This window comes from Triturus cristatus, chromosome 8 (assembly GCF_964204655.1).
Source record: "Triturus cristatus chromosome 8, aTriCri1.1, whole genome shotgun sequence".
Lineage (NCBI taxonomy): Eukaryota > Metazoa > Chordata > Amphibia > Caudata > Salamandridae > Triturus > Triturus cristatus.
This window is the reverse complement of record NC_140591.1, coordinates 1,419,992,504-1,420,018,793: the sequence shown is the minus strand read 5'-3', so window position 1 is coordinate 1,420,018,793 and position 26,290 is coordinate 1,419,992,504. Positions and strand designations below refer to the sequence as shown.

At 51.1% G+C, this 26,290-nt stretch overlaps 1 protein-coding gene across 2 annotated transcripts in view; it reads left to right on the top strand.

Annotated features, from left to right (window-relative positions):
• EED (embryonic ectoderm development) overlaps window positions 1-26,290 on the top strand; it is a 134,607-nt gene that overhangs the window by 24,698 nt on the left and 83,619 nt on the right. For both annotated transcript variants that reach the window (XM_085623153.1, XM_085623154.1), the window contains exons 4-9: window positions 2,631-2,696; window positions 4,388-4,513; window positions 7,664-7,745; window positions 11,000-11,091; window positions 13,417-13,550; window positions 14,144-14,224. In XM_085623153.1, coding sequence (XP_085479279.1) covers window positions 2,631-2,696; window positions 4,388-4,513; window positions 7,664-7,745; window positions 11,000-11,091; window positions 13,417-13,550; window positions 14,144-14,224 — 581 coding nt within the window. The remainder of the gene's footprint in view (window positions 1-2,630; window positions 2,697-4,387; window positions 4,514-7,663; window positions 7,746-10,999; window positions 11,092-13,416; window positions 13,551-14,143; window positions 14,225-26,290) is intronic.

Sequence of the window (26,290 nt, the reverse complement as noted above, 5' to 3'; positions counted from 1 at the left end):
GCCATACGCAAATCAGTCTTGACCCTTTTCCTCATGGGAACAGTCCAGTCCGAACTGCATATGGCTTGGTCTAAATGGTGAGCAAAAGAACAATGGATTAAACCCAGATCTGTGATTGGGGGCGAGTGGTTGAAAAGTTTCAGCACTCTGACAATCATCTTGATGTTTTTGCTTGATTAAGAATCACAAGATTACCTTTCTTCCCACATCTGAATTCCCTGGCCGTGGGGAAAAATGGACCAGATTATACAGGCTGGAAAATATGGCAGTGTTTTTGCTTCGGGAATGGGCTGCACTGCTGCCTGGACCTGTTGCCTAATTTCTACTATCCCCGTCCCCTTTGCAAGGGGGGGCAGATAATGCTAACCTGTGCCAAGCAACATTCTTCTCGCTCCTATCCCACACTCCCCATCTGACTCCTATCCCCCACCCAAACCTTTGCACACCTTTCCCATCCTACTATGTATTTCTTTCGAGCAACAATGTTTGATTTGTAGTTCCCACGCTGCTCCTATTTTGAAATGCATTCAAAGTTTAGTTTGCCAAGAAAGCAAATGTTTAAGTTTATATATGTGTATTCTAAAACTTCTGATGCTTCTCCTCTCTTCCCGCTCTCCTGTCGTCTGGGAAGTGTTGCTGGGTCATAAGTTGCAACATTTCTAATCTTTGTATTGAGAAAGTAAAAATAAAGCATGTGTTCCATATTCCAATAATTGGGATGCGTTCATCAGACTAAGCTTACTCGCATGTCTTTATAAACAGTAAATCGAGCAAGACAATAATTCAAAGCTCTGTTTCTTTTCCATCAGACTCCTGGATATGAGGGAGTGCTGCAGCACTACCTGTCCCTGTAGTTCCAGCACTACTGGGAGTTGTGCATTTCAGACGCCGTTTTCTGTGTGCTTCTAACCTTGCTGAAAGCCACAACGGAGCGGCTGCAATGTTTTAAGTACCTTCTTAATTATCTGTCTTTCACCTGGGTCTTCTGACATTTTGCTCTTTGTTGTGTAAAAGTCATGATGATCCTTTGGTCTTCTTGAATGAAAGATATAAAGATTGCCACAGGCTCCCAGCCTTCAGGTAGCCTATTCTGTTTCAATACTGCAATTTCTATAAACTAATTTTCTTTGACATGAACATCTGTCCATCCAGTATTGATGTTTGCCTGCATGTCTCTTCCGCCTTATGGTTTTCACATCTTGGCTGGACTGCCACATCCACACTTAACTGCAATAAATTGCTGTAGACATATTCTAAAGTCACAAATAGTCTAATGTAATTCCATTCTGTAATGGAAATTGTTATGATATACAGTTCTGTGTATTACTTGAATGATTAATAAAACACATGATAGGATAGGCATACCCCCCCCACCCCCCCCCCCACACACACACACACACACTTTTATCCCGCAAAGTGAAAAACTAGTTGAGCCACTCATTTCTCTTGAATCTGCCCCCACAATATTTGGATTCCATGAGACTGATGTAATTTTTCTTTAGGTTCATCTCCTCTTCTCTCCTCATTCACTGCTTCCACTTTTGTCATCCTCGATTTCGGCAGTATTCAACAGTGCATCCCCTACTAATCACACACACTGCTATGGGCACTGCTGGCTCTGAACCTTAGTGTTTCAGACCTTACTTATGGACTACTCCTATGTATCGTAGTGCTAATCCCACTCTCCACCTTCACCCATAGCAGTAGACGTGACCTATTGCTCAGTTCCTCAGTCCTGCTTTTCAATGTTTACTCTACCTCCATCTGCGAGTTCATATTTTTCCAGGTTGAAGCTGATAATGGAATTGTCTCTTTTGCTACGTTCTCCTTAAGTGCTGTCTCGGGTCTGCTTGATGAGCTCTTCATTTGGCTTGTTGACATGCTTTCAACATCACACACTGCCAGAAATATGAGAATTATTTTGATAACAAAATACAGCCCAAGTCTTAACCTTATTCCACCACTAGAGAGAAATTTCACTTTTTAAACCGCCCTTAAATTAGCCCTGCTCTCCCTTTCCTCACGGCCAAGTCAATTAACACCGTAACCATGAGCAAGTTGTAATAAGAGCAGTCTCTTGGTCAGTGTACCGCAATACTGATTGGACCTGGTGGATAAAATCATGCATTTTGTCACCATTTCAATCTTCCAGCCCATTCTCTTGTCTTACTACCATGCCAACATTGGATGACCGTTGCCCAAGTCCAGCACTCTTTACAAACTCCTGCCTCTAGTGTTCAAAGCATACCTCAGTTCCCCTTGCTCAGATGCATCCCTGAGCTTTTACTTGGCTGGTACAATCTCCTGCAGCAATTTAATTTGCGTCTGTTCTTTAGTGCCTAATCTACTTTTAACAGATGCGCAAACCAGTTTGTGAATCGTACTTACCATAACATTGAAGTATTGCTATAAAGAGTAACCTACTGTGTTTTCAGGTGGTAGGTCGTTACACTAGGTTTGAACTTTATCTGCATATTGTATTGGTTCCTAGGTGGTGCTGACTTTAATTTGGTGTGTGTGAAAACCATTCTGCTATATGCTGGCAGTGCAAGGGACAAGTGTTGCAAATGCACACTACTACAGCAGAATGAGAATTGTCATGTGAAGCAAACCATTTTTTTTTCTTCTAGGTTACGTTGTATGAGTGCCATTCACAGGGAGATATTCGCCTGCTACAGTCCTATGTGGACGCTGACGTATCCTTTTTTCAAAGTGTTGTCTGCTCGTCGGTAGAGGGAATTTGGAGGAAGATGTTAATAAATGCTTAAGGGAAAAAGTGATATTTAACTGTTTCAATCAGTTTCTCGGATCAAATGATAGCATAACGTTTTTAAAAAAATAATTGTATTGACGGATATTTATTTATCCAAAGTCATCTAGTGCTCTCTATAGCTTTGGGCACAGCTAGCCATTATGAAATTTTATCTACTGTGTTCCATGGATTGAGTTTTTTGTGCTAGGTTTGGTTAGTTGTTAAAACGGAGATCGTTCCATGAGAAATGTATTTGTTTTTATTGTTGGTATATAAGTTGTATGTAACTATATATTTCCCAAAGAAACTTATTTTATAAATTATGTACGACATTTTTATTGTAATAATCCTATAACTCTTATTGTGCTTTTATGACTATACGTCGAATAAAGCTTGTTTGGAATGGTTTATTGACGGCTACGTACGGTTATTCATATGTATTAGTCTAGTAAAACCCAGTGTGGGTTAGGAGTTATAAATCGCTAGGGGTAAACACAATTTCTGCAGACAATTGTTCCCTTTTCTGAGGTACCTGTAGCAATGAATTGATACTTTATGCTATCGATCTATAGTATTATCGCTGTTTAAGTTTAATTTATTCCCCAGCAGACTGGCACAGCTTCTCCTCTTTTCGCACTCCCCTCTACTTTCTTTGCTATAAGCTGCTGTGTAAATCACATGATTATTTGTGTAATTTCCGTGAGCACCTGTAGGCAGCACCTCTTTGAGCCCATTCCTACCATATTACTTAATTGTAGTGGACGAATACAGACACTGCGATATTTTGACTGATGAATCTTCACCTTGCTTGTGTTTAATGGGCTGCACTAGGTTTACATGGCCCTAGTTTATAGTATTTTGAAACATTCTTCTGGGTCACTGAAGGCCTAGGTTCAATTGATGTCAGATTTGAGGTCTTAATGGACACCTTTTTACAGTGAACTGCCCCACAGCTAAAATTTTAATTTGATCTGGTCACACTTACTGGTGTATCCTGTTTATATTCTCTTAGAAAATTCTGGGACAGGACACATAAATATACAATTTGGTGAAGCGTTGTATTTTAAGTGATTAGGAACACAGACCAGGCACTTACCAGTAGGGATCTGCTACCCACCACCAATCTTGTATCACCTACTCTCCTCCAGTTAATCTGAACCTTGGATCTTACTTTCCAGTGTAGAGTCAAAACTCGCAGGAAGCGACGACAAAAGCTATGCATTAACTGAAAGGCTGCTGCCACATATCTCATTATTCGGCAGTGGCCCTTGACCCAAACAGAAGGTTCAGGATAGTATAGGGAAAGGCTTCAATAGTCCTTAAATTCTAGGAAAACTACACCAGTCAGCTTTGGGGACTTGTTTGTGTGTGTTCTGGTGAGCGGTAGCAGTGTGATAAATGCTCCCAAGTCAACTGCAAGCAGCCTGTTGTCTATCTGGTTTGCTTCCATGAAGTTCACGCCATGCTGTGGTTGCTTTAACAGCTGCTTGCAACCTCACAAATGTGAGCAGTAAGTCGCGAGACTGGACAGGTGATGGATTAGGAAGGTGTTTTAGAGAAATGCAACTCAGGAAAGACAGCCCCTCAGTGATGTGCATATATTTGTGTTATGCCCTTAACTATGTGTCTCTACAGGCAGATGAAAACTTTTACACCTGTGCCTGGACATATGACAGTAACACCAGTCACCCGCTCCTTGCTGTGGCTGGGTCAAGGGGCATCATTAGGATAATAAATCCTATCACTATGCAGTGTATAAAGGTAAGCATCTGCTATGGTATGCCACAAGGGTATCGTAGTGTACGCATAACTAAGATTTTCGTGACATTGCTGCATTAAATATAGATTGTCGTCAGCCTGGATCGGGAAAATATTGAGCAGTACCTGTGTCTGCCAGTAAGTGGTGTTGATTGTCTCGGCGTCTAAGTGAAGTGCAAGGTGCCTATATAGGCGTCACCCCAGCATACTGACATGACTTTCTTTTGCAAGTGTTCCTGCACCAAAAACGCAGAGCCACGTTAGAAGCTATTTATTTATTTATTTGATCAGTGTGCAGAATGTAACAGGATGTTTGGTTTGAAGAGCCTGGTTCATAGAACCGGGAGGTTGGAAAGGTTGGTGTGGAATCTGCTGTTTGTCTCTACCAGAAAAGGCATTCCTAAAAGTAAGTAATTTGTTATTCTGATAGAGATGTTTAACTGCAGATTCGTCACCTTAGAATAGTTACTCAAAATTTACCTTCCCGAGGTGAGTCTGCGAACTGGCTCAAACCAGAAAATCAAGGAAAACCGAATGGGCTAAATGCCCCTCTCGAGATACCTGACTGTCCAAACCGTAGTGCTTTGTGAATGTGTGGAGAGATGGCCACATAGCAGCGTGGAAGATGTCCAGGGCCAGTATCCCACATGCTAAAGCAGTAGTAATGGCCTAGGCCCTATTGGAACAATCCCTGAGATGGCTGCGTCTTAGCTGGTGCATAGCAGATTTTAATGCAGAGTACACTCCATCGAGAGAGTTCTCTTCTGCACTGCCGTGCCTTTTTTTGCTCCTGTGAATCCGATAACGTTGATTATCCACCCCGTGGTCTTTGGTGTGATCATTGTAAAAGGACAGAGCTCTTTTTGCATCGAGAGTCCCTTTTTCTTGGAAGGATGAGATGGAGCAAAAAATGCACCCCGGTGTATTTGCCTTCATGGAAATCGGTCACTACCTTTGGTAGGAAAGATGCACTAGTCCCGGGAACAAGTTTTGGGTAAATCTGGTATGTGGAGGATTAAGAAGGAGCTTAAAGCTCACTGTCTCTCCTGGTCAATGTAGTTTCCACAAGAAGGCCGGCATAAGAGTTAGGCTTCTCAGCAGGAAGTAGCTATATAGGGTCTCGAATGGGGAGCCCATGAGAAACGTTAGCACCAAATTTAGGTCCCTTTGGGGAATGCAGACGGGAGTAGAAGGGAACAAACGTTGCAAACCTTTAAGAGAATGTCACAGTTGGTGACTTAAACAATGAGGGTTGATGTGGTAACCTCAAAGTCAATGCGATTGAATGATAACCTTTAACTGTGCCCAAGACAAGGCCTTCCTGGACGGAAGACCGCACAAACTGTAACCGCTCCAACAGGGGGCTAAAAGTGGGTAAACATGCCACTGAGGCAGCTGTACATGGCAGTGAACAAAATTTGGAGGGGATATCCAGCGGAATGGTTCAGCTGGAGAAGAAACAAGGAGGCTGGGAAGACTATGCATCAGATTGAAAATACTGTGATGGAGTGGAGCAGATTTATAGTACTCTGTTAATGCTGGCTGGTGAAAATATCCCACGGAATCGAGATACAGGGAATTTTACACGCATACTCTTCCAGTTTATACTGCTGTCCCTACGCTTGCCCTTTCTCCAATTAATCTCATAACAAGTCTGCAGTGATTGAGTTTGGTCTTGATAGCTTTGGAAAACTTATGAATCAATAGTTGCTTCTTTTCATGTAAAGGCTGAGTGTATAATCTTTTGGCTGGATAATATTTGGCTTTTAATGTCTGGGGCGGATACTGCTCTCTATCTTTTGATACTGCTGCTAATACAGATTCAAACTAAATTGAGTAGTTCACATATTATTTGTTGGCTGGTATTTTGTTTCATCCGCTTTACTTTTTAATTAGTGAATGCAAATATACCGGTGACTGTCGCCATAGACTTGGTGCTTAGGCAAATGAGATTTTGTTTTGCCGCTTACTGTCCCACCATTAAGTTTCAATTTTTGACTCCCAGCTGATCTTTTAATGAGTTACAGAAAAAGATGTTGGAATTTGGCCTGCACACAGAGTGCTCTTTGTGCTTTTTCAGAGTTGCTCTAAATAAAATTGTTGCATGGTTATATTTGTATTTTTTATTTTTAAGTTCACAGTTGGGAAGTGTGCATGCAGATGATTTATCAGTGGATGTAATTGAATGGAGCTTTTTGCTCTGTTCATAATGCTGTGAGATCCCCAGACTTGCAAGACAATCTGTCTGCAAACTTTGATGATAAAAGTGTACGTGTAGCATTGCGGTAGTGAGGGCACATCCCACCCTCCAAGTGACGTTTGGGATAACCCTCAATGGATGAAATTGTATTTGTCACTTAAGAAAATGGGTATTTCTGTAGCAGCAGGGGCCCTGAAACGTTCTTGGAACACTATGCATTTCTTTCTTTACCACAAAACCTAAAATGAGAATGCAATATTAAAACCTCGTCATCTAATCTTAGCCAAAATCTCTCTATTGTTAACGGTGTGTATTTAGGCCAGGTCTGTGTCCTGCAAGTTGGACCTATGTGAAGCTTCCCAAAATCTGTCCTCACTTTGATTGTGGTATGTAGAGTGCCCATTGATTATTGATGGAGGTATTTACAGTGGGGTTCAAATGTTTACATTTTCCGTTTTTGATTTTTTTTTTTTTTTTTTTTTTTTTTTTTTTTTTTTTTTTAAGGTCTTAATACGTGTAATAGAAAATATTCTGCTGGAGGACAGTGCTCACTGGTACTAGTGTGCTGACCACAATATATACCCAACTGACTTCTTAACTGTGGCTGCTAGGCGTGACTGAAAGCTGCTAAATGTTTTAGCTTGAATACTGTTCCCACTGCACATTGCCTTTCAGTGCACCTAGCAGGTACAGGGATGGGGTCCGTGTGGGCATATGTGAAGGTACATGAGTAACATGTTGCGTATTTATATGGGTCTGTAGTTTGACTAAATTTACAATGTAACTTCACGCTCACAATTACCTGCAATGTTTTATTCCATAGTGAGTTTATGCGGAACTCGTTGATGGCATTGTAGTGATTTTAGATCCAGCAATAAGTTAAATGTTAGCAAACCATAATATCTAACAGTAGGCTCTGCATTAATTCTGACCATTTGACACTATTGTTTCAGCATTATGTTGGCCATGGAAATGCCATTAACGAACTCAAATTCCATCCGCGAGACCCGAATCTCCTCCTCTCTGTAAGCAAAGGTAAGGGTCACACCTTTAGACATTGCCCAAAAATGGAACATTGGCTCTGTAAAATTGATCTCCCAGAGTTTGAATTCTGTTAACCAAGAATGTGAAGTGGAGTGTGCTGATATTGGCTTCCTTTTAAATAACTGGTACATTAATAAATCATGCAACCTAAATGGAATGATTACAGCATTATTCTATTTTATGTTCTTTCCAGCAAACCTAGTTAGAGGGATTGAGACACTTTGGTGAAGCTAACACTTGAGAAGTAGTTTTACCCTGCATGTTCTGATAGTATGTGCAGGGGGGTGAAGAAGAAAAATCTAGGCGCTGTGACTTGTGTGTAATGTGTAGTTGCACAGTAGTGAGTACCGTTTTTCTCCCCGACGCCTTGATAGTGGAGCCTCAAAACTCGTAAATCAAACAAACCATTAACCTCTTGGTGAGTCATTTCCAAAGCAGTTGTCGTATTTTTATCTAGCATTTTCTCAGTGTGGTGTTTGAGCATTAAAGGCACTCTGCAAACAAATTAACTTCTTTGGTGTTAGTTGAAATTGCACTGCCTCTTCTTAGGAACCTCACTTTGAACAGTATTATTGCCAATATACCTTGTTTGATTCTAAACCATTTCCAGTTGTTTAAATAAAGATATGTATGTGTGTGTATATGTATGTGTATGTATGTGTGTATATATATATATATGTGTGTGTGTTCGGTGCTTGTTGTGATGTTGGGTGGGATTAATAGTGCGTTTTTGTTTATGGAACATCTGAATCCGCCTGAGTGTTTAGTGGGTAGCTAAGTATTGGAGTCTTCTCAGGTGAATCACTTTGTGAGTTACACAGTAGTTTTTGAATTTTTCTGGCCTCCAGGGGAAGCCAATGACAGTAGTAGAATGGATGTATAGTGGTCTAATTTCACTTTGCCCTGATTTAACCTTGCTATTTCATGGACTATTTCTCTGATAGATGTGAAGTCAATGGCTAGAATTTCCTCTGGGATCACTTTGCCATAATAGATTCTTGAAATCAATGTAGAATGTGTTGCTGATTTCAGCCTGTTTTGTTTCTTGAATTTCTAAATGGTAGTGTGCTGATAAACAGTAAAATTAACAATAAAATCAAGAACTATGTTTTGAGAATTGATCTGAAATTTCACAGAGCACAAAGGTGAGGATTTAATAACTAGGCACTCTGAATGGACCAGGAGATTATCTGATTTAGGTTTCTGATCTACTATGCTTAAGGATTATGACCCTTTGCTTTTATTTCCTTGCGCTGCTGTGAGCGTTTTTCTTTTTGGAGTATTACCCAACACTGACTAAACCAATCATAGATTTGGGAAATGCAGTATCTGTTAACTGTTTTCTTGAAATCTGTAAGCTATATTGTTGTTTCTTGTATTTTTGTGGGACCTGCCCTATGTGGCCAAATTTTCCTGTTTATATTTAAATCCTTTATATTGAATGTCTAGTATATCGGACCAACACATGGCTACAGTGATCAATAACAACCCAACAAAGCCTGCAAAAGAAAGATGAGAGAAAAATGCAACCTATATAAATATTTTCCATCGCTAGCATCCTAACTCAGTCATTATCATTGCCTTCCTGAGTTATCAGTCTAGGTGAAGGATGAAGGAATTAGAGTAGAGAGAAAGGGACCAGGGTAGATTAATAAAAAAAATAGTGTATCGTACATGGTTCGATGACTGTTGCAGTAATACATGATAAATTCTTTTGTATCATTGCCTTCTCTAATCTTCCAGCTCCAAATGGCTTCAAGTAGGTCCAGGACCATAATAGCACAGTTTGTGCATATAGGGTGGCTGGCTAGGTTGAGCTAGAGTAGCCTCCAGATTAGCACACGTGTCTACCCCTCATTAAAATCACAACCTTGCTGAGAACCGCAGGTACTCTTCCACCGCACGGGCAATCAGCAGTTCAGTGATCTATGGATAATTGACACCCCCTTGAGGTGACAAGCCTATAGCTGCCATGGTTTCAGATTGCCTTGTGTAACTTTTTTGTAATTTTAAGTCTAATTACGAGTGACATTTCAATGACTGATTAACACTTTCTTGCAAGCAAAATCAGGCAATGAAGACTAGGTGAACAGATAAACATTAGAAATTATACCCATTTGAGCAACAAGAAACTCTTAGTTTTTAAAACTGCAGCAAAGCACCAGATATGGAAGGACACTAACCGCAGACTGCAGTTTTCAGTGACAGACCGTTTTTCTCCCGAATAAACTCAAGAACTTAAGTCCATGGAAAAAGCTAAACATCAGAAATTATGCCCTTTAAAACAACTTTCAAGCTGCTGCAAAACCCTGAATTCTAAAGTCACTAACCTACTGCCCCTTTCTAAGATGATGGTTACAGGAAGAGGATCGAGAGGAGCCATTTCGTATTTCAGGCTAGCAACAGGCTTGTCTTGATCAATCATGGTGATTAAGAAATCATTTATAGAACCTTTTTAATGTGAACTGTAACTAGTCCAAGTGTTTTGTTTTTCTAGAGATCCTTTCTCCCTTTTCCGTTTTCATACTACATTTTTTAATTTTTTTACATTTATTAAAACAGAAGCGTTCATGTCTTACAAGCAATATGCTGCTTAGGCCGCATGTGGGTAGCAGAGCATGTGCACCCTCCCGCACAGATGGCAGCTCTGCGTGTAACATGAAAACTAACTCCGGAACTCCTAGTGCTTTTTAGGTGACCTCAAGACGCCATAATGCGCTAAAGAAAGCCCATGCAGAATATTAGAATTTGGTATGACAATGCAGCGTTAGATATCAAGTTGTAATCTTCTAACTCCCCCTTTGAGGACCTTTAAATTGTGGAAAGAAACTGCCTTTGCATTATGAAAACATTACTCTGATCTATACTGTCCCCACCACTCTTATCTGTGGTAATCAAACTAATTAAAGCAAAGGCAATATTTAACAATCACTTACCAGTAAGTAATTATCAAGGCTTTCTTCAGTATCTTTACTCCCTTTGTCTAGTGACCCGAGTTGGCTGCAGAGTTATGAACTTGTCGGCTGGAAAGATTAAGAACTAATGGTGAAGCATGCAGCAGAAAGTGTATCTGTGTGTAGTACCAGGTCCAATGTGAATATGTATCGGCTTGTTGGTGCCACCATTCTGTGATGTGATAACTGGAGTAACTAGTATAACTTTTTGGGGGGGGGATTAAGTAAATGCGGCATTACAACCAATCTTTGTTTCTCATCCTGTTTACCATTAATATATTTTCTTTTTAGATCATGCACTGAGATTGTGGAATATCCAAACAGATAACCTTGTTGCAATATTTGGAGGCGTAGAAGGCCATAGAGATGAAGTTTTAAGTGCAGTAAGTTGAAGCAGTGTTCTTTATACATTAGTTATTTGCTCGTTTAATTTGTGCATTAAAGGATTATTCCTGGGGATCCAATGTCCTGGACTAGAAGCACAAAATCTCCGGGTGTATATAATCTGAAAAAGGTGTTGTTATATACTTCTCAGAAGATGGACAAGTCAGTGCCCATCTCTTCAAGGCGATTCAGGTATTAAGTAATTTCAGCCTTCCTAAAAGCATTCGGTCTCCAGTAGACCTTGCGTAACAGTGAACTCTGCTTTTAATGTGAAAAGTCATTTTAAGGAGTTGTAAATTAGCAGACCTAAGTTTTATTTCTTAAACTAATGTAAGTTCAGGCGAGAATCCACCCTAAAGTTAGGATGCCTAACTTGGGCTTTTAAACATGGTCAGGGCATTGCTGGTCACCCTGATCACCAAAATACAAATGCAGGGATTTAGATTTTGGTAGTGCTGCACCATCCAGCTATGAATAACAACTTATTTTAATTTTATCTTTTTAAATGTTTGGTTGGTATACATTTCTCAACTATCTGTAATCAAGCTGTTTTAAGAGGTTGGAGTGAGACTGAACACAACTTTTAAAAGTGTGTTGTGTTCCAACAGCAACATATAAATTAGTGATAAGTAATATGCTTAAATTATTCTCAGCCACTGGCGATCACTCTGACATAGCAGACAAAAACAAAAGATGGAAAGTGGTCCACTTTACACAGATTTGCGCCTGGCATTTCTCTCTCGCTTCAGTAGCAACAATCCAACTCCCAGTTCAGGTGTTTCCTCCTACTCCACTAACCCACCCCCCCATTCAGGGAGATATTCTAGCCTATCATTGGGAAGTATGGGCTACACTCCTGAGAACACCTACCGCACTCGTGCTTTCAACTCCCCCCCCCCCCCCCCCCCCCCATGGCAGCATAATCACCTGCAGACTGGATTCATCCTACTGGTGCCTCGTCATTGAGGTAAATCTGTAGTCCTTGTGGCACATAATCCACACTGGGGCAGATCAACTGCAGTCTACCACTGCTCCATGATCCTACCAGCTACAGTTCCACAGTATAGAGAAGGCTGGTATCTGGTTGCCCTAGGTAAGATGAGCACATTTGAAGTCCCCACTGTGAATGTGTCAAGTACATTAACCTTTCTAGGGAGATTTAGTTACAAGCTGTGGCACAATATTACACCATTCATTAAACTGCTTCTTGAAGAAAGGCGGTGTGGAGACCAAGAAAGTGGAGTAGATGTCTTTCTATAGAAGACCACCAAAGTAGTAAATACTGAACACCATCTTACAGTTACAGATTTCCTGCGCTGTTGCGGCGTTTTGTTCAGCATATCATCCTGGCCTCATGTCAAAGTGAAAATTTTCAGTGGCCCAAAGGATGATCAATTCCTTTTTGGAGAAATACTTAGCTGCACTTCTCCTGCATTTGCTATCTTTTATAAATTCCCATGCCATGCACTTTCATTTCCCTTAAATGAGATCTCTTAATTTCTCTCACTTTAGTGATATGAAAATCTGAGCTTGTGGTCACAAGGAGAGTAGAACTCCAAACCAATTGGCTGCCTGGGAGACTAATAAATGAAGTGTAAATGAGTTTGGTTGCTGTTGAATGCTTGTATGCAGGTCCTGCGGATTTAACATTAATAAAAATCCCCAGCCTGAAGATTTGGAATATTTCAAGCATGTGACTTTGATAGAAACCAGAGTTCAACAATTGTAGTCGCCTGTCTTATGAGATACATTTTGATCCCTCTATTATCGGATGCCTTTTATCAGTTATTTTATTTTTGGATGAAAACAATCCATCACTTGCATTGGGCGTTACTAATGTGTGAACTTTGTTGCTGTGCAAGGCAAAGTTGTTTCTCTTTGGCAGGGGTAGTGTGTGTTCATGAGATAACTAAATCTTAAAATAATGAAAGGGTTTAATTTGGGTAATTGGTATTTTAAGGCTGTCCTCTCTGGGCTGCTCTGCCATCCTCAGCAATTCTTCATTTACAGTCTTATTTAACCCCTTCAGCGCTGCGCGGATTTCCGCGCAGTGCTGAAGGTTCTGAGCGCGGGCGGGGCCATGACGGAATGGTTCCGTCATAAGCACAGCCCAACCGACGTGCATGACGGAACCGTTCCGTCATAAGCGTCGAAGGGGTTAAACCAGTCTTTGTTTGCCAGCATTAAAAGCAGTTGGGCCGCTACAAGCTACATTGAACTGCTCAGTTGAAAGGAGTCTTGTTAGTTACCAATGGTTGGAACAAACATGCAGTAATGGATATATATATGTAGCCTATACTAGTGTTTCTTTCTTTTTAATTTAGGACTACGACCTTCTGGGAGAGAAAATAATGTCCTGTGGAATGGATCACTCCCTCAAACTCTGGAGGATCAACTCCAAGAGAATGACGAACGCCATTAAGGACTCGTATGAATTTAATCCCAACAAAACTAACAGGTAATTGACTAGATTCATGCATTTCATGCTTGGTTGGTGACCCCCGGGTCCTGAAGTCCTAGGAGTGTAAAGAATGTCTTAGAGGATATTTTCTTGGGAGATAATTGAAGAGAATTTCCTTGGTCGAATCAGATGTGCGAACCTGAAAGCTTAGCCCCAAGCGTAAGGCATCATCTACCAAATTGGAAGCTGGTTTCCTTTTCAAAACGTTGCCCAGCAAAACAATCTAGCCCCGCAGGAAAACAAACCATACTGAATGGCTATATGTTAAGCTCCAGTACTAGAGTAAAATGGCACAGATTGTAGGTACACGAGTGTTGCCTCATGGGCATCCCCAACCTCGGATGTATAGAAATGTTTTGAAATTTCAGTTTCCTTTCAGAGAACCCACTCCTTCAAAAATCCAGAAGGTATGTTGCTGAAAATTGGCTTTGGAACCAAATTTAAAGAAGCTCATCCGAGAGGAATTGTCCATGCTCAGTGAGGGCAGTCTTTCATCTGAGGACGGGTCAATAGAGTGGCTGATTGTAGATGGCTGATGGATTCAATCTGGTACTTAGGGGAAGTACTAATCTTCTCCTTTATGTTTTTAGGAGTGCAAACCAGTGCCCATCTCCAGAGGTGGACTCGCCCTCACAAAGTAAGGACTGTGATGATGGAGAGAGAACAAACAGGTAACAAGTAGGCATGTATTACCACAAACAGTTAGTTTTAAAGTGTTATACAACATGGTTAAGTATCATTAGCTCTCAAATGCTTAACCCAGTAAAAAGTGGGATGGAGAGTTAATAAACAAGCATTGGCAAGGCTAAGAGGGCGGGTGCTGGGTGCCAGCCTTTTGCAAAAACCACAACAAAAAAAGACGAATTGTCAATCGTTTTTGTTGGGTGAGCTACTGGGCCATTATCAATCCCAAAAAAGAATTGGTTAAATTCTAAAATATTTTGATCTGCAAAAATCACCTATTACTGCTGTAGTCCCTAGCACCGAAGAGAACCACTTTTTTTGTGAATGTACTCCTTGTGAAAGGGCAACATGCCATGGCTCACAGTGAAGTTAGCCAATGGCATAAGGGGACTTACTTATTGCTTCATAATGCATGCTGGAGTGGGTGGTATAAAAATGTCAATGACCCAACTTACAAATGGATGAAGTCTGGCTGAAAAGTCATTTAACTGTGTTACACGCACAATTTTAGTACAATCAAAAGTTCTTGGTTAACACTAGACCAAAAAAGCTAATTTATCGGCTGTTGGCTGGCAGCTTCCTTGGCTAGTGCTTTTTTATGTTCTGTTTTTGTAAATCTTTATTACAAATAGATAAGAAAGCTTGCAAAGACAGAGGTCTGTATAAATAAGTAAACTGGCTAGATAGATAGCCAGGGTTCCATACATAGATATGGTTGCATGGATACAGAGAATTGCCTGAATACATGCATAGGTTTGAATACACAGATACACACAGCCAGGTTGATGGTATATAAACAGGCAGACTGAGAAGATCGGTGGATGGGAGGGCACACAGACCAGTGGATGGGAGGGCACACAGACCAGTGGATGGGAGGGCACACAGACCAGTGGATGGGAGGGCACACAGACCAGTGGATGGGAGGGCACACAGACCAGTGGATGGGAGGGCACACAGACCAGTGGATGGGAGGGCACACAGACCAGTGGATGGGAGGGCACACAGACCAGTGGATGGGAGGGCACACAGACCAGTGGATGGGAGGGCACACAGACCAGTGGATGGGAGGGCACACAGACCAGTGGATGGGAGGGCACACAGACCAGTGGATGGGAGGGGGCACACAGACCAGTGGATGGGGGGGGGCAACACAGACCAGTGGATGGGGGGGGAGCAACACAGACCAGTGGATGGGGGGGGAGCAACACAGACCAGTGGATGGGGGGGGGAGCAACACAGACCAGTGGATGGGGGGGGGAGCAACACAGACCAGTGGATGGGGGGGGGGAGCAACACAGACCAGTGGATGGGGGGGGGGGAGCAACACAGACCAGTGGATGGGGGGGGGGAGCAACACAGACCAGTGGATGGGGGGGGGGAGCAACACAGACCAGTGGATGGGGGGGGGAGCAACACAGACCAGTGGATGGGGGGGGGAGCAACACAGACCAGTGGATGGGGGGGGGAGCAACACAGACCAGTGAATGGGGGGGGGGAGCAACACAGACCAGTGGATGGGGGGGGGAGCAACACAGACCAGTGGATGGGGGGGGGAGCAACACAGACCAGTGGATGGGGGGGGGGAGCAACACAGACCAGCTGATGGGATGGGCACAGACCGGCAGATGGGATGGGGTGAGGGGCACACAGACCGATGGGGAGGGGCGCACAGACCGATGGGTAGGGGCGCACGGACCGCTAGGTGGGGGCGGGGGCGCACGGACCGCTAGGTGGGGGCGGGGGCGCACGGACCGCTAGGTGGGGGCGGGGGCGCACGGACCGCTAGGTGGGGGCGGGGGCGCACGGACCGCTAGGTGGGGGCGGGGGCGCACGGACCGCTAGGTGGGGGCGGGGGCGCACGGACCGCTAGGTGGGGGCGCACGGACCGCTAGGTGGGGGCGCACGGACCGCTAGGTGGGGGCGCACGGACCGCTAGGTGGGGGCGCACGGACCGCTAGGCGGGGGCGCACGGACCGCTAGGCGGGGGCGCACGGACCGCTAGGCGGGGGCGCACGGACCGCTAGGCGGGGGCGCACGGACCGCTAGGCGGGGGCGCACGGACCGCTAGGCGGGGGCGCACGGACCGCTAGGCGGGGGCGCACGGACCGCTAGGCGGGGGCGCACGGACCGCTAGGCGGGGGCGCACGGACCGCTAGGCGGGGGCGCACGGACCGCTAGGCGGGGGCGCACGGACCGCTAGGCGGGGGCGCACGGACCGCTAGGCGGGGGCGCACGGACCGCTAGGCGGGGGCGCACGGACCGCTAGGTGGGGGCGGGGGCGCACGGACCGCTAGGTGGGGGCGCACGGACCGCTAGGTGGGGGCGCACGGACCGCTAGGTGGGGGCGCACGGACCGCTAGGTGGGGGCGCACGGACCGCTAGGCGGGGGCGCACGGACCGCTAGGCGGGGGCGCACGGACCGCTAGGCGGGGGCGCACGGACCGCTAGGCGGGGGCGCACGGACCGCTAGGCGGGGGCGCACGGACCGCTAGGCGGGGGCGCACGGACCGCTAGGCGGGGGCGCACGGACCGCTAGGCGGGGGCGCACGGACCGCTAGGCGGGGGCGCACGGACCGCTAGGCGGGGGCGCACGGACCGCTAGGCGGGGGCGCACGGACCGCTAGGCGGGGGCGCACGGACCGCTAGGCGGGGGCGCACGGACCGCTAGGCGGGGGCGCACGGACCGCTAGGCGGGGGCGCACGGACCGCTAGGCGGGGGCGCACGGACCGCTAGGCGGGGGCGCACGGACCGCTAGGCGGGGGCGCACGGACCGCTAGGCGGGGGCGCACGGACCGCTAGGCGGGGGCGCACGGACCGCTAGGCGGGGGCGCACGGACCGCTAGGCGGGGGCGCACGGACCGCTAGGCGGGGGCGCACGGACCGCTAGGCGGGGGCGCACGGACCGCTAGGCGGGGGCGCACGGACCGCTAGGCGGGGGCGGGGGCGCACGGACCGCTAGGTGGGGGCAGGGGCGCACGGACCGCTAGATCGGGGGGGGGGGGAGTAGATGGTTGGGGGGCACAGACGGGTAGATCGGGGGGGCGGGGCGCACAGACTGATGGGGGGGGGGGAGGGGCTCGATAAGAGATCGCCCAGAGACACGACACCCTCCAGCTCGAGGATTGTGAGCTTCCGCAGGGTATTTCGCAGAGACACTATCTTGAAAGACTGTCCCGCTACCCCCATTCCCCACGACTGATTTGTGGTACGTCGTGCCACTGCTGTACTATTTGCCTTTTGGGGTCATAAAGATCCCTGGAAATCATCGATAAAAGAACTTCTCGTCCTACAAAGAATACGTGTGGTGTCCCTCTGTTCACAGTGCAGATCAGGGTGTGCGCGCCTGGTTCGGCTTACTTGGGAGAGGTGGGTCAAAGGGGTGGGCAAGACGTGTCTCGAACCCCCTTCCGGCGGACGCCTTTCGAACATTTGGTGGCAGACGACGGGATCCGAGCCGACACCGAAGGAGAGCGTGCAGTAAACGACTGACGCACTACCAAAACAGAAATGGAAGGAGAAACCTCTCTGGGTGCCACAGGTACCGAAATAAGCTCACCGTTCCGAGAAGATCAATTGGACTATTACACGCATAGAGAACTAAAACAGTTTTGCAAAGACCTTGGCATCGCTACCACCGGACTGAGCACAAAGGAAGACTACCAGAAAGTACTGAAAGCCTGGGTCGAGACGGGGGCGCCCCCGACCCAAACGGAAAGAGACTCTACCCATGAACAAACAAGCACCCCGGCGAGAAACAACGGGCCAGAGGGGAACCTGTCCTCCGAGGAACTAGCGGACCGAGAGAGAAGCCGCAACCACGAACTGGAACTGGCAAAACTAAAAATCGAGGGAGAGATAAAACTGGCAGAGAAGAAGTTAGCCGTCGAGCAGTTACGGCTACAAGGGGAACTCGAAGAGAAGAGACTCCAAAGGAGCACGACGAAAAGAAACTCCAGCTAGAACATGAACGCGGCCTGAAGGAGATTGAGTGGCGGGCTCGACACGAAAAGTCACAGCTGCCCGGGAATCCCCAGCCCGCTCCCGCCGGGGAAACCAAAGTTCACATCCCCATGGATGTGGTCAAGGAGTATTATAAGAACTATGATATCCAGCAGTGGTTTAAAGCCTACGAAGTCGCCATGACCTCTCACCGAGTCCCGCAGAAGGATTGGGGGGCTGGCCTATGGGGCCGGTTCTTAAGCGAAGGAAGGGACACTCTGCTCGATCTGCCCTCCGCGGTCATGAACTCCTACAGCCACATGAAGGAAGCCCTCGTGGGCCGGTACGGACTCACCCCCGAAATGTACCGACAACGGTTCCGAGATTGCAAAAAGATACCGGGCACCACGTGGGTCGAATACGTGAACTTTTACAGCCGAGCTTTGGACGGGTGGATCAAGGGCAGCAAGGTCTCCACCTTCGAAGAACTGTTCGATCTGATCGCCTGGGAACATTTAGCGGCCAATTGCTTTATAGAACTGCGCCAGCATCTCCTAGACAGTAAACTCACCGACCCTCGGAAGCTGGCCGCTGAGGCTGATCGTTGGGTGAACACCCGGGCCACCCGGGGCCCCGTGGGGGACTACGGCCGCAACAGTCAGGGTCCCCCCCGCCACAGGGGCGGAGGGAACCACGGCCGACCAAGAGACTTTGCCGGGGGGTCCTCCACCAGCCCCCCCAGCAGCCCACCAGCAGCGGGTTCGGCCCAGTCTCCAGCCAGCACCGGAGCCCCAGGACGACCAGGTCCACGAGCTAGGATCACCTGCTTCCGCTGCCAGCAGCCCGGACACTACGCCAATGACCCCCAGTATCAGCGAACCACAACGACCAACCCCACGACCCGGCAGATGGCCTCCGTGGCTCTGGGGGAAGAAATGGAAGACTCCGAGGAATGGGAACCGGCGGCCATGGCCCTGGTCTCCCTTGGTGATCGAGAAATGGTCCCTGGGACACCCTTGCCCGCCAACACAGAGAAATACCGACAGCAGGTGACTATCAACGGCCACCGAGTCGAGGGCCTTCGCGACACCGGGGCGAGTGTCACCGCGGTCCACCGCAGCCTAATTTCCGAAGACCAGATCCTAGCCGGGGCCCTCTGTCCGGTCGTATCCTCCGACAATTCTGAGAGCCTCTGCCAGATGGCCCTGGTGCCCTTCGAGTGGGGAGGGGTCTCCGGAGAACTGAAGGTAGCGGTCCGGACCTCGCAGCCCGTAGACTGCCTCCTGGGCAACGACCTGGAAAATTCCCCGTGGGGGCAGGTAGAACGAAGAGCCCACCTAGAGATGATGGGCCTACCAGAATGGGTCTGCGCCACCACGCGCTCCATGACCGCACGAGTGGCCCCCTCCAAGGGCGGTGAAGCCCTCTTACCGAACACTTTCCCCGAGAACAGGGACCCCCTACCAGAAGCAGACAACCCTCCTTCCGAGGAAGAAGGAGACACTAACCCAGGGGAAGGACCGGAACCTTCCGCCCCAGAGGCCCCGATGGAACCCGAAGAACTGCCCGAGTTGGCCCAGTGGCACTGCGAATGGGGGCCCTCCCGCGAAGAGTTCTGCCAGGAACAGACCACTTGCCCCTCCCTCGAGGGACTTAGACAACAAGCCGAAGCCCAGGTCGCCGGTGATCAAACCGGAACCCATTGGGTTTATTGGGACAATGGCCTCCTCTACAGCGAGCAAAAGTCCGCCGAGCTAGGCGCAGCACGAGTACTGGTGGTACCCCTGCGGTTCCGGAGCCTCCTCCTGGGCCTGGCCCACGATGTACCCTTGGCAGGACACTTAGGCCAAGACAAGACATACCAGCGATTGGTGACCCACTTCTATTGGCCCAAGATGCGAGCGAATGTAGAAGCACACTGCAAGTTCTGCCTCACGTGCCAGGGCAGTGGGAAGAGTGGCGGAAAACGCAAAGCTCCCTTACAACCGTTCCCCGTTGTAAGTACCCCGTTCGAGCGGGTCGGCATCGTGGGACCCCTGGATCCGAAGACCGCCCAGGGCCACAGATTCATCCTCGTCCTGGTGGACCATGCCACCCGCTACCCCGAGGCCATCCCCCTCCGCACCGTGACTGCTCCCGTGGTGGGCCGGGCTCTCATGGGGATCTTCTCCCGGGTCGGATTTCCCCGCGAGGTTGTGAGTGATCGCGGCACGAACTTTATATCCCGCTACATGAAGTCCCTGTGGCAGCAGTGCGGAGTCACGTATAAATTCACGACCCCCTACCACCCCCAGGGCAACGGCCTGGTGGAACGCTTCAACCGAACTCTGAAGGGAATGATCCTGGGCCTCGAAGAGCCCCTGCGCCGGAAATGGGACGTCGTCCTCCCTTGCCTCCTGTTCGCGTACCGGGAGGTTCCCCAAAAGTCTCTGGGGTTCAGCCCCTTCGAACTGCTGTACGGACATCCCGTTCGAGGGCCCCTAAGCCTGGTCAAAGAGGGCTGGGAGACAAGCCACCGGGGGACACCCCCAGATGTGTTCCGCTACATCCTGGCGCTCCGCAACCAGACGAGGAAGTTTAGGGAACTTGCAGAGGCTAACCTCGAGGCCAGCCAAGAAGAAATGAAGCGCTGGTATGACCAGAACGCAACCTTGGTCGAGTTCCAGCTGGGCCAGCAGGTTTGGGTCATGGCTCCGGTGAGACCCTGCGCCCTACAAGACAAATGGACTGGTCCATTCAAGGTGGTCGAACGGAAGAGCCAGGTCACGTATCTGGTCGACGTACAGTCCCCACGGAACCCCCTCCGGGTCCTCCACGTAAACCGTCTCAAGCCCCACTTCGTAAGGACAGAACTGAGTTTGCTACTGGCCACCGATGAGGGGGCAGAGGAAGACACTGAACCCCTGCCCGATCTCCTGTGCACAAAAGAACTGGACGGTTCCGTGGAGGGTGGGAAACTGTCGGCCACCCTCACTCCCCAGCAGGCCGACGACTGCCGCCAGCTGCTCGGACAATTCGCAGACCTTTTTCTCCCTCATTCCAAGGGTGACCGACTGGTGTGTCCACGACGTGGACACCGGCGACTGCCCGCCTGTGAGACACCGAGCCTACCGGGTGCCTGACCGGGTCCGCACCTGCATCAAGACCGAGGTACAGAAAATGCTCAACCTAGGGGTCATCGCGCCCTCCGACAGCCCCTGGGCCAGCCCGGTGGTTCTGGTCCCGAAGGCTGCCTCCCCAGGGGTCGCTCCCGAACTAAGATTCTGTGTAGACTATCGGGGGCTCAATGCGGTCACCCGCGCAGACGCTCACCCTATTCCCCGAGCCGACGAGCTCATCGACCGCCTGGGGGCCGCCCAGTTCCTCAGCACTTTCGACCTGACCTGCGGGTACTGGCAGATTGCTCTCACGGAAGGGGCGAAAGAGCGCTCTGCCTTCTCCACGCCAGATGGCCACTACCGCTTCAGGGTCATGCCGTTCGGAATGAAAAACGCCCCAGCCACGTTCCAGCGGTTGGTGAACAAGGTCCTGACCGGACTCGAGGAGTTCAGCGCAGCGTACCTTGACGACATCGCCGTATTCAGCTCTCAATGGCATGAGCATCTCCAGCACCTCCGACAAGTACTAATGGCCCTGCGCCAAGCGGGCCGGACAGTGAAAGCCAGCAAATGCCAGCTCGGACAAGGCTCCGTGGTCTACCTGGGGCATCAGGTGGGCAGCGGCCAGGTCGCCCCTCTCCAGCCGAAGATCGATGCCATCAAGTCCTGGGAGCCCCCCACCACGCAGACAGAGGTTCGGGCCTTCCTGGGCCTTACGGGGTACTACCGGAGGTTCATTAAAAATTATGGTAGTATCGCAGGGCCCCTCACAGAGTTGACCTCCAAAAAGCTTCCGCAGAAGGTGCAGTGGACCCCCCAGTGCCAGCAGGCGTTCGACGCCTTGAAAACCGCCATGTGCACCGCTCCCGTACTCGAGGCCCCCGACTACTCCCAAGAGTTCGTGGTCCAGACCGACGCATCCGAACATGGCATCGGGGCCGTGCTCTCGCAGTTCGACGACAAGGGCATTGATCAGCCCATAGCCTTCATCAGCCGAAGGCTGCTGCAGAGAGAGCAGCGTTGGAGCACTATAGAGCGAGAGGCCTTTGCCGTAGTCTGGGCCCTCAAGAAACTGCGGCCCTACTTGTTCGGAACCCATTTTCGAGTACAGACGGACCACTGGCCCTTGCAGTGGCTAATGCGGATGAGGGGGGAGAACCCCAAGCTACTACGATGGTCCATCTCTCTCCAAGGGATGGATTTCACTGTCGAACATCGCCCCGGGACGGATCATGCCAACGCCGACGGCCTGTCCCGGTTCTTCCGCTTCGGCGAGGAGAACCCCCCAGTGGATGGGTAGTTCTCCACGCCTTTCAGCTGGGGGGGACGCGTGTGAGACCGGCCTCACGGCGTTGCCCTCTCAATCATCCCGCCAACCTGCAACCACCCTCAAGACACGACATCCCCGACTCCGGCTGCCCCAGCCACCCCCGATCCACGGGCCGGCCCGAGACCTGACAGACTCAACACCCTACCACGCATGCCCAACCGAGGGAGCGGGAACCCTCGAGCCAGACCCTGAGGCGCCAGCCCAGTCACACCTCGGGTCGCCTTCCCCGGGAGGACTCAATCGGCCACCAGGCCCCTGGGGAGCAGGCGCCTCCCCTACCGAGCGTCTGGGGTCCCTCCCAGACCCACCTGAAAAGACCAAAGAAGTGAGCGGCAGGAAATCCCGCCGAACCCCCTCCGTCACCCCAGTCCCCCCTCTGCGAGCACTCCGGACTTCAAAGAACCAGCGGAGTATAACAAGGGGTGCCGGAGGAACAAGGACAGAAAAGACCTGGAACCATCTGAGCCTGCTGACGCTGTCGCGGCTCCTGAACGCTGAAGTCACCTGGGCCTGCTGAGTGACTCGCGGCCTCTTGCTATTGAACCATCTGAGCCCTGCGGACGAGGTCGCGGCTCCCGAACACTGATCCACCTAGGCCTGCTGAGTGACTCGCGGCCCCCCAGCTATTGAACCATCTGAGCCCTGCGGACGGAATCGCGGCTCCTGAACCCCGACCACCTGTGCCTGCTGAGAGACTCGCGGCGCTCCCCTTGAGGACGACTCGATAAGAGATCGCCCAGAGACACGACACCCTCCAGCTCGAGGATTGTGAGCTTCCGCCGGGTATTTCGCAGAGACACTATCTTGAAAGACTGTCCCGCTACCCCCATTCCCCACGACTGATTTGTGGTACGTCGTGCCACTGCTGTACTATTTGCCTTTTGGGGTCATAAAGATCCCTGGAAATCATCGATAAAAGAACTTATCGTCCTACAAAGAATACGTGTGGTGTCCCTCTGTTCACAGTGCAGATCAGGGTGTGCGCGCCTGGTTCGGCTTACTTGGGAGAGGTGGGTCAAAGGGGTGGGCAAGACGTGTCTCGAACCCCCTTCCGGCGGACGCCTTTCCAACAGGCGCACAGACTGATGGGGGGGGAGGGGCGCACAGACTGATGGGGGGAGGGGCGCACAGACTGATGGGGGAGGGAGGGGCGCACAGACTGATGGGGGGGGATGGGCGCACACTGATGGGGGGGAGGGGCACACAGACTGATGGGGGGGAGGGGCACACAGACTGATGGGGGGGAGGGGCACACAGACTGATGGGGGGGAGGGGCACACAGACTGATGGGGGGGAGGGGCGCACAGACTGATGGGGGGGACGGGCACACAGACTGATGGGGGGGAGGGGCACACAGACTGATGGGGGGGGAGGGGCACACAGACTGATGGGGGGGAGGGGCGCACAGACTGATGGGGGGGGAGGGGCGCACAGACTGATGGGGGGGGGAGGGGCGCACAGACTGATGGGGGGGGAGGGGCGCACAGACTGATGGGGGGGGGAGGGGCGCACAGACTGATGGGGGGGGGAGGGGCGCACAGACTGATGGGGGGGGGGAGGGGCGCACAGACTGATGGGGGGGGAGGGCGCACAGACTGATGGGGGGGAGGGGCGCACAGACTGATGGGGGGGGGAGGGGCGCACAGACTGATGGGGGGGGAGGGGCGCACAGACTGATGGGGGGGAGGGGCGCACAGACTGATGGGGGGGGAGGGGCGCACAGACTGATGGGGGGGGAGGGGCGCACAGACTGATGGGGGGGGAGGGGCGCACAGACTGATAGATGGGGGGGGAGGGGCGCACAGACTGATAGATGGGGGGGAGGGGCGCACAGACTGATAGATGGGGGGGAGGGGCGCACAGACTGATATGGGGGGGAGGGGCGCACAGACTGATGGGGGGGGAGGGGCGCACAGACTGATGGGGGGGGGGAGGGGCGCACAGACTGATGGGGGGGGGAGGGGCGCACAGACTGATGGGGGGGGGAGGGGCGCACAGACTGATGGGGGGGAGGGGCGCACAGACTGATGGGGGGGAGGGGCGCACAGACTGATGGGGGGGAGGGGCGCACAGACTGATGGGGGGGAGGGGCGCACAGACTGATGGGGGGGAGGGGCGCACAGACTGATGGGGGGGAGGGGCGCACAGACTGATGGGGGGGGAGGGGCGCACAGACTGATGGGGGGGGAGGGGCGCACAGACTGATGGGGGGGGGAGGGGCGCACAGACTGATAGATGGGGGGGAGGGGCGCACAGACTGATAGATGGGGGGGAGGGGCGCACAGACTGATGGGGGGAGGGGCGCACAGACTGATGGGGGGGGAGGGGCGCACAGACTGATGGGGGGGGAGGGGCGCACAGACTGATGGGGGGAGGGGCGCACAGACTGATGGGGGGGAGGGGCGCACAGACTGATGGGGGGGAGGGGCGCACAGACTGATGGGGGGGGGAGGGGCGCACAGACTGATGGGGGGGGGAGGGGCGCACAGACTGATGGGGGGGGAGGGGCGCACAGACTGATGGGGGGGGGAGGGGCGCACAGACTGATGGGGGGGGAGGGGCGCACAGACTGATGGGGGGGGAGGGGCGCACAGACTGATAGATGGGGGGGGAGGGGCGCACAGACTGATAGATGGGGGGGGAGGGGCGCACAGACTGATGGGGGGAGGGGCGCACAGACTGATGGGGGGAGAGGGGCGCACAGACTGATGGGGGGGGAGGGGCGCACAGACTGATGGGGGGGGGAGGGGCGCACAGACTGATGGGGGGGAGGGGCGCACAGACTGATAGATGGGTGGGAGGGGCGCACAGACTGATAGATGGGTGGGAGGGGCGGGCTGGATGGATGGATGGATGGATGGATGGAGGGTCAGGCGGATGGATGGATGGATGGTGGGGCTGGCTGGCTGGCTGGCTGGCTGGCTGGATGGATGGATGGATGGATGGATGGATGGATGGATGGATGGATGGATGGAGGGTCGGGCGGATGGATGGATGGATGGATGGATGGATGGATGGATGGATGGATGGATGGATGGATGGATGGATGGATGGATGGATGGAGGGTGGGGTTGGGCGGCTGTATGGAGGGATGGTGGGGCGGGCGGGCTGGCTGGATGGAGGGACGGATGGTGGGGCTGGCTGGCTGGATGGAGGGACGGATGGTGGGGCTGGCTGGCTGGATGGAGGGTGGGGCGGGATGGATGGATGGATGGATGGATGGTGGGGTGGGCTGGCTGGCTGGATGGAGGGAGGGATGGATGGATGGTGGGGTCGGCTGGATGGATAGATGGATGGATGGTGGGGTGGGCTGGATGGTGGGGTGGTGTGGGCTGGTTGGATGGATGGAGGGATGGGGCTGGCTGGATGGATGGATGGAGGGATGGAGGGATGGGGCGGGCTGGATGGAGGGATGGGGCGGGCTGGATGGAGGGATGGGGCTGGATGGGGCGGGCTGGATGGAGGGATGGGGCGGGCTGGATGGAGGGATGGGGCGGGCTGGATGGAGGGATGGGGCGGGCTGGATGGAGGGATGGGGCGGGCTGGATGGATGGAGGGATGGGGCGGGCTGGCTGGATGGATGGAGGGATGGGGCGGGCTGGATGGATGGAGGGATGGGGCGGGCTGGATGGATGGAGGGATGGGGCGGGCTGGATGGAGGGATGGGGCGGGCTGGATGGATGGA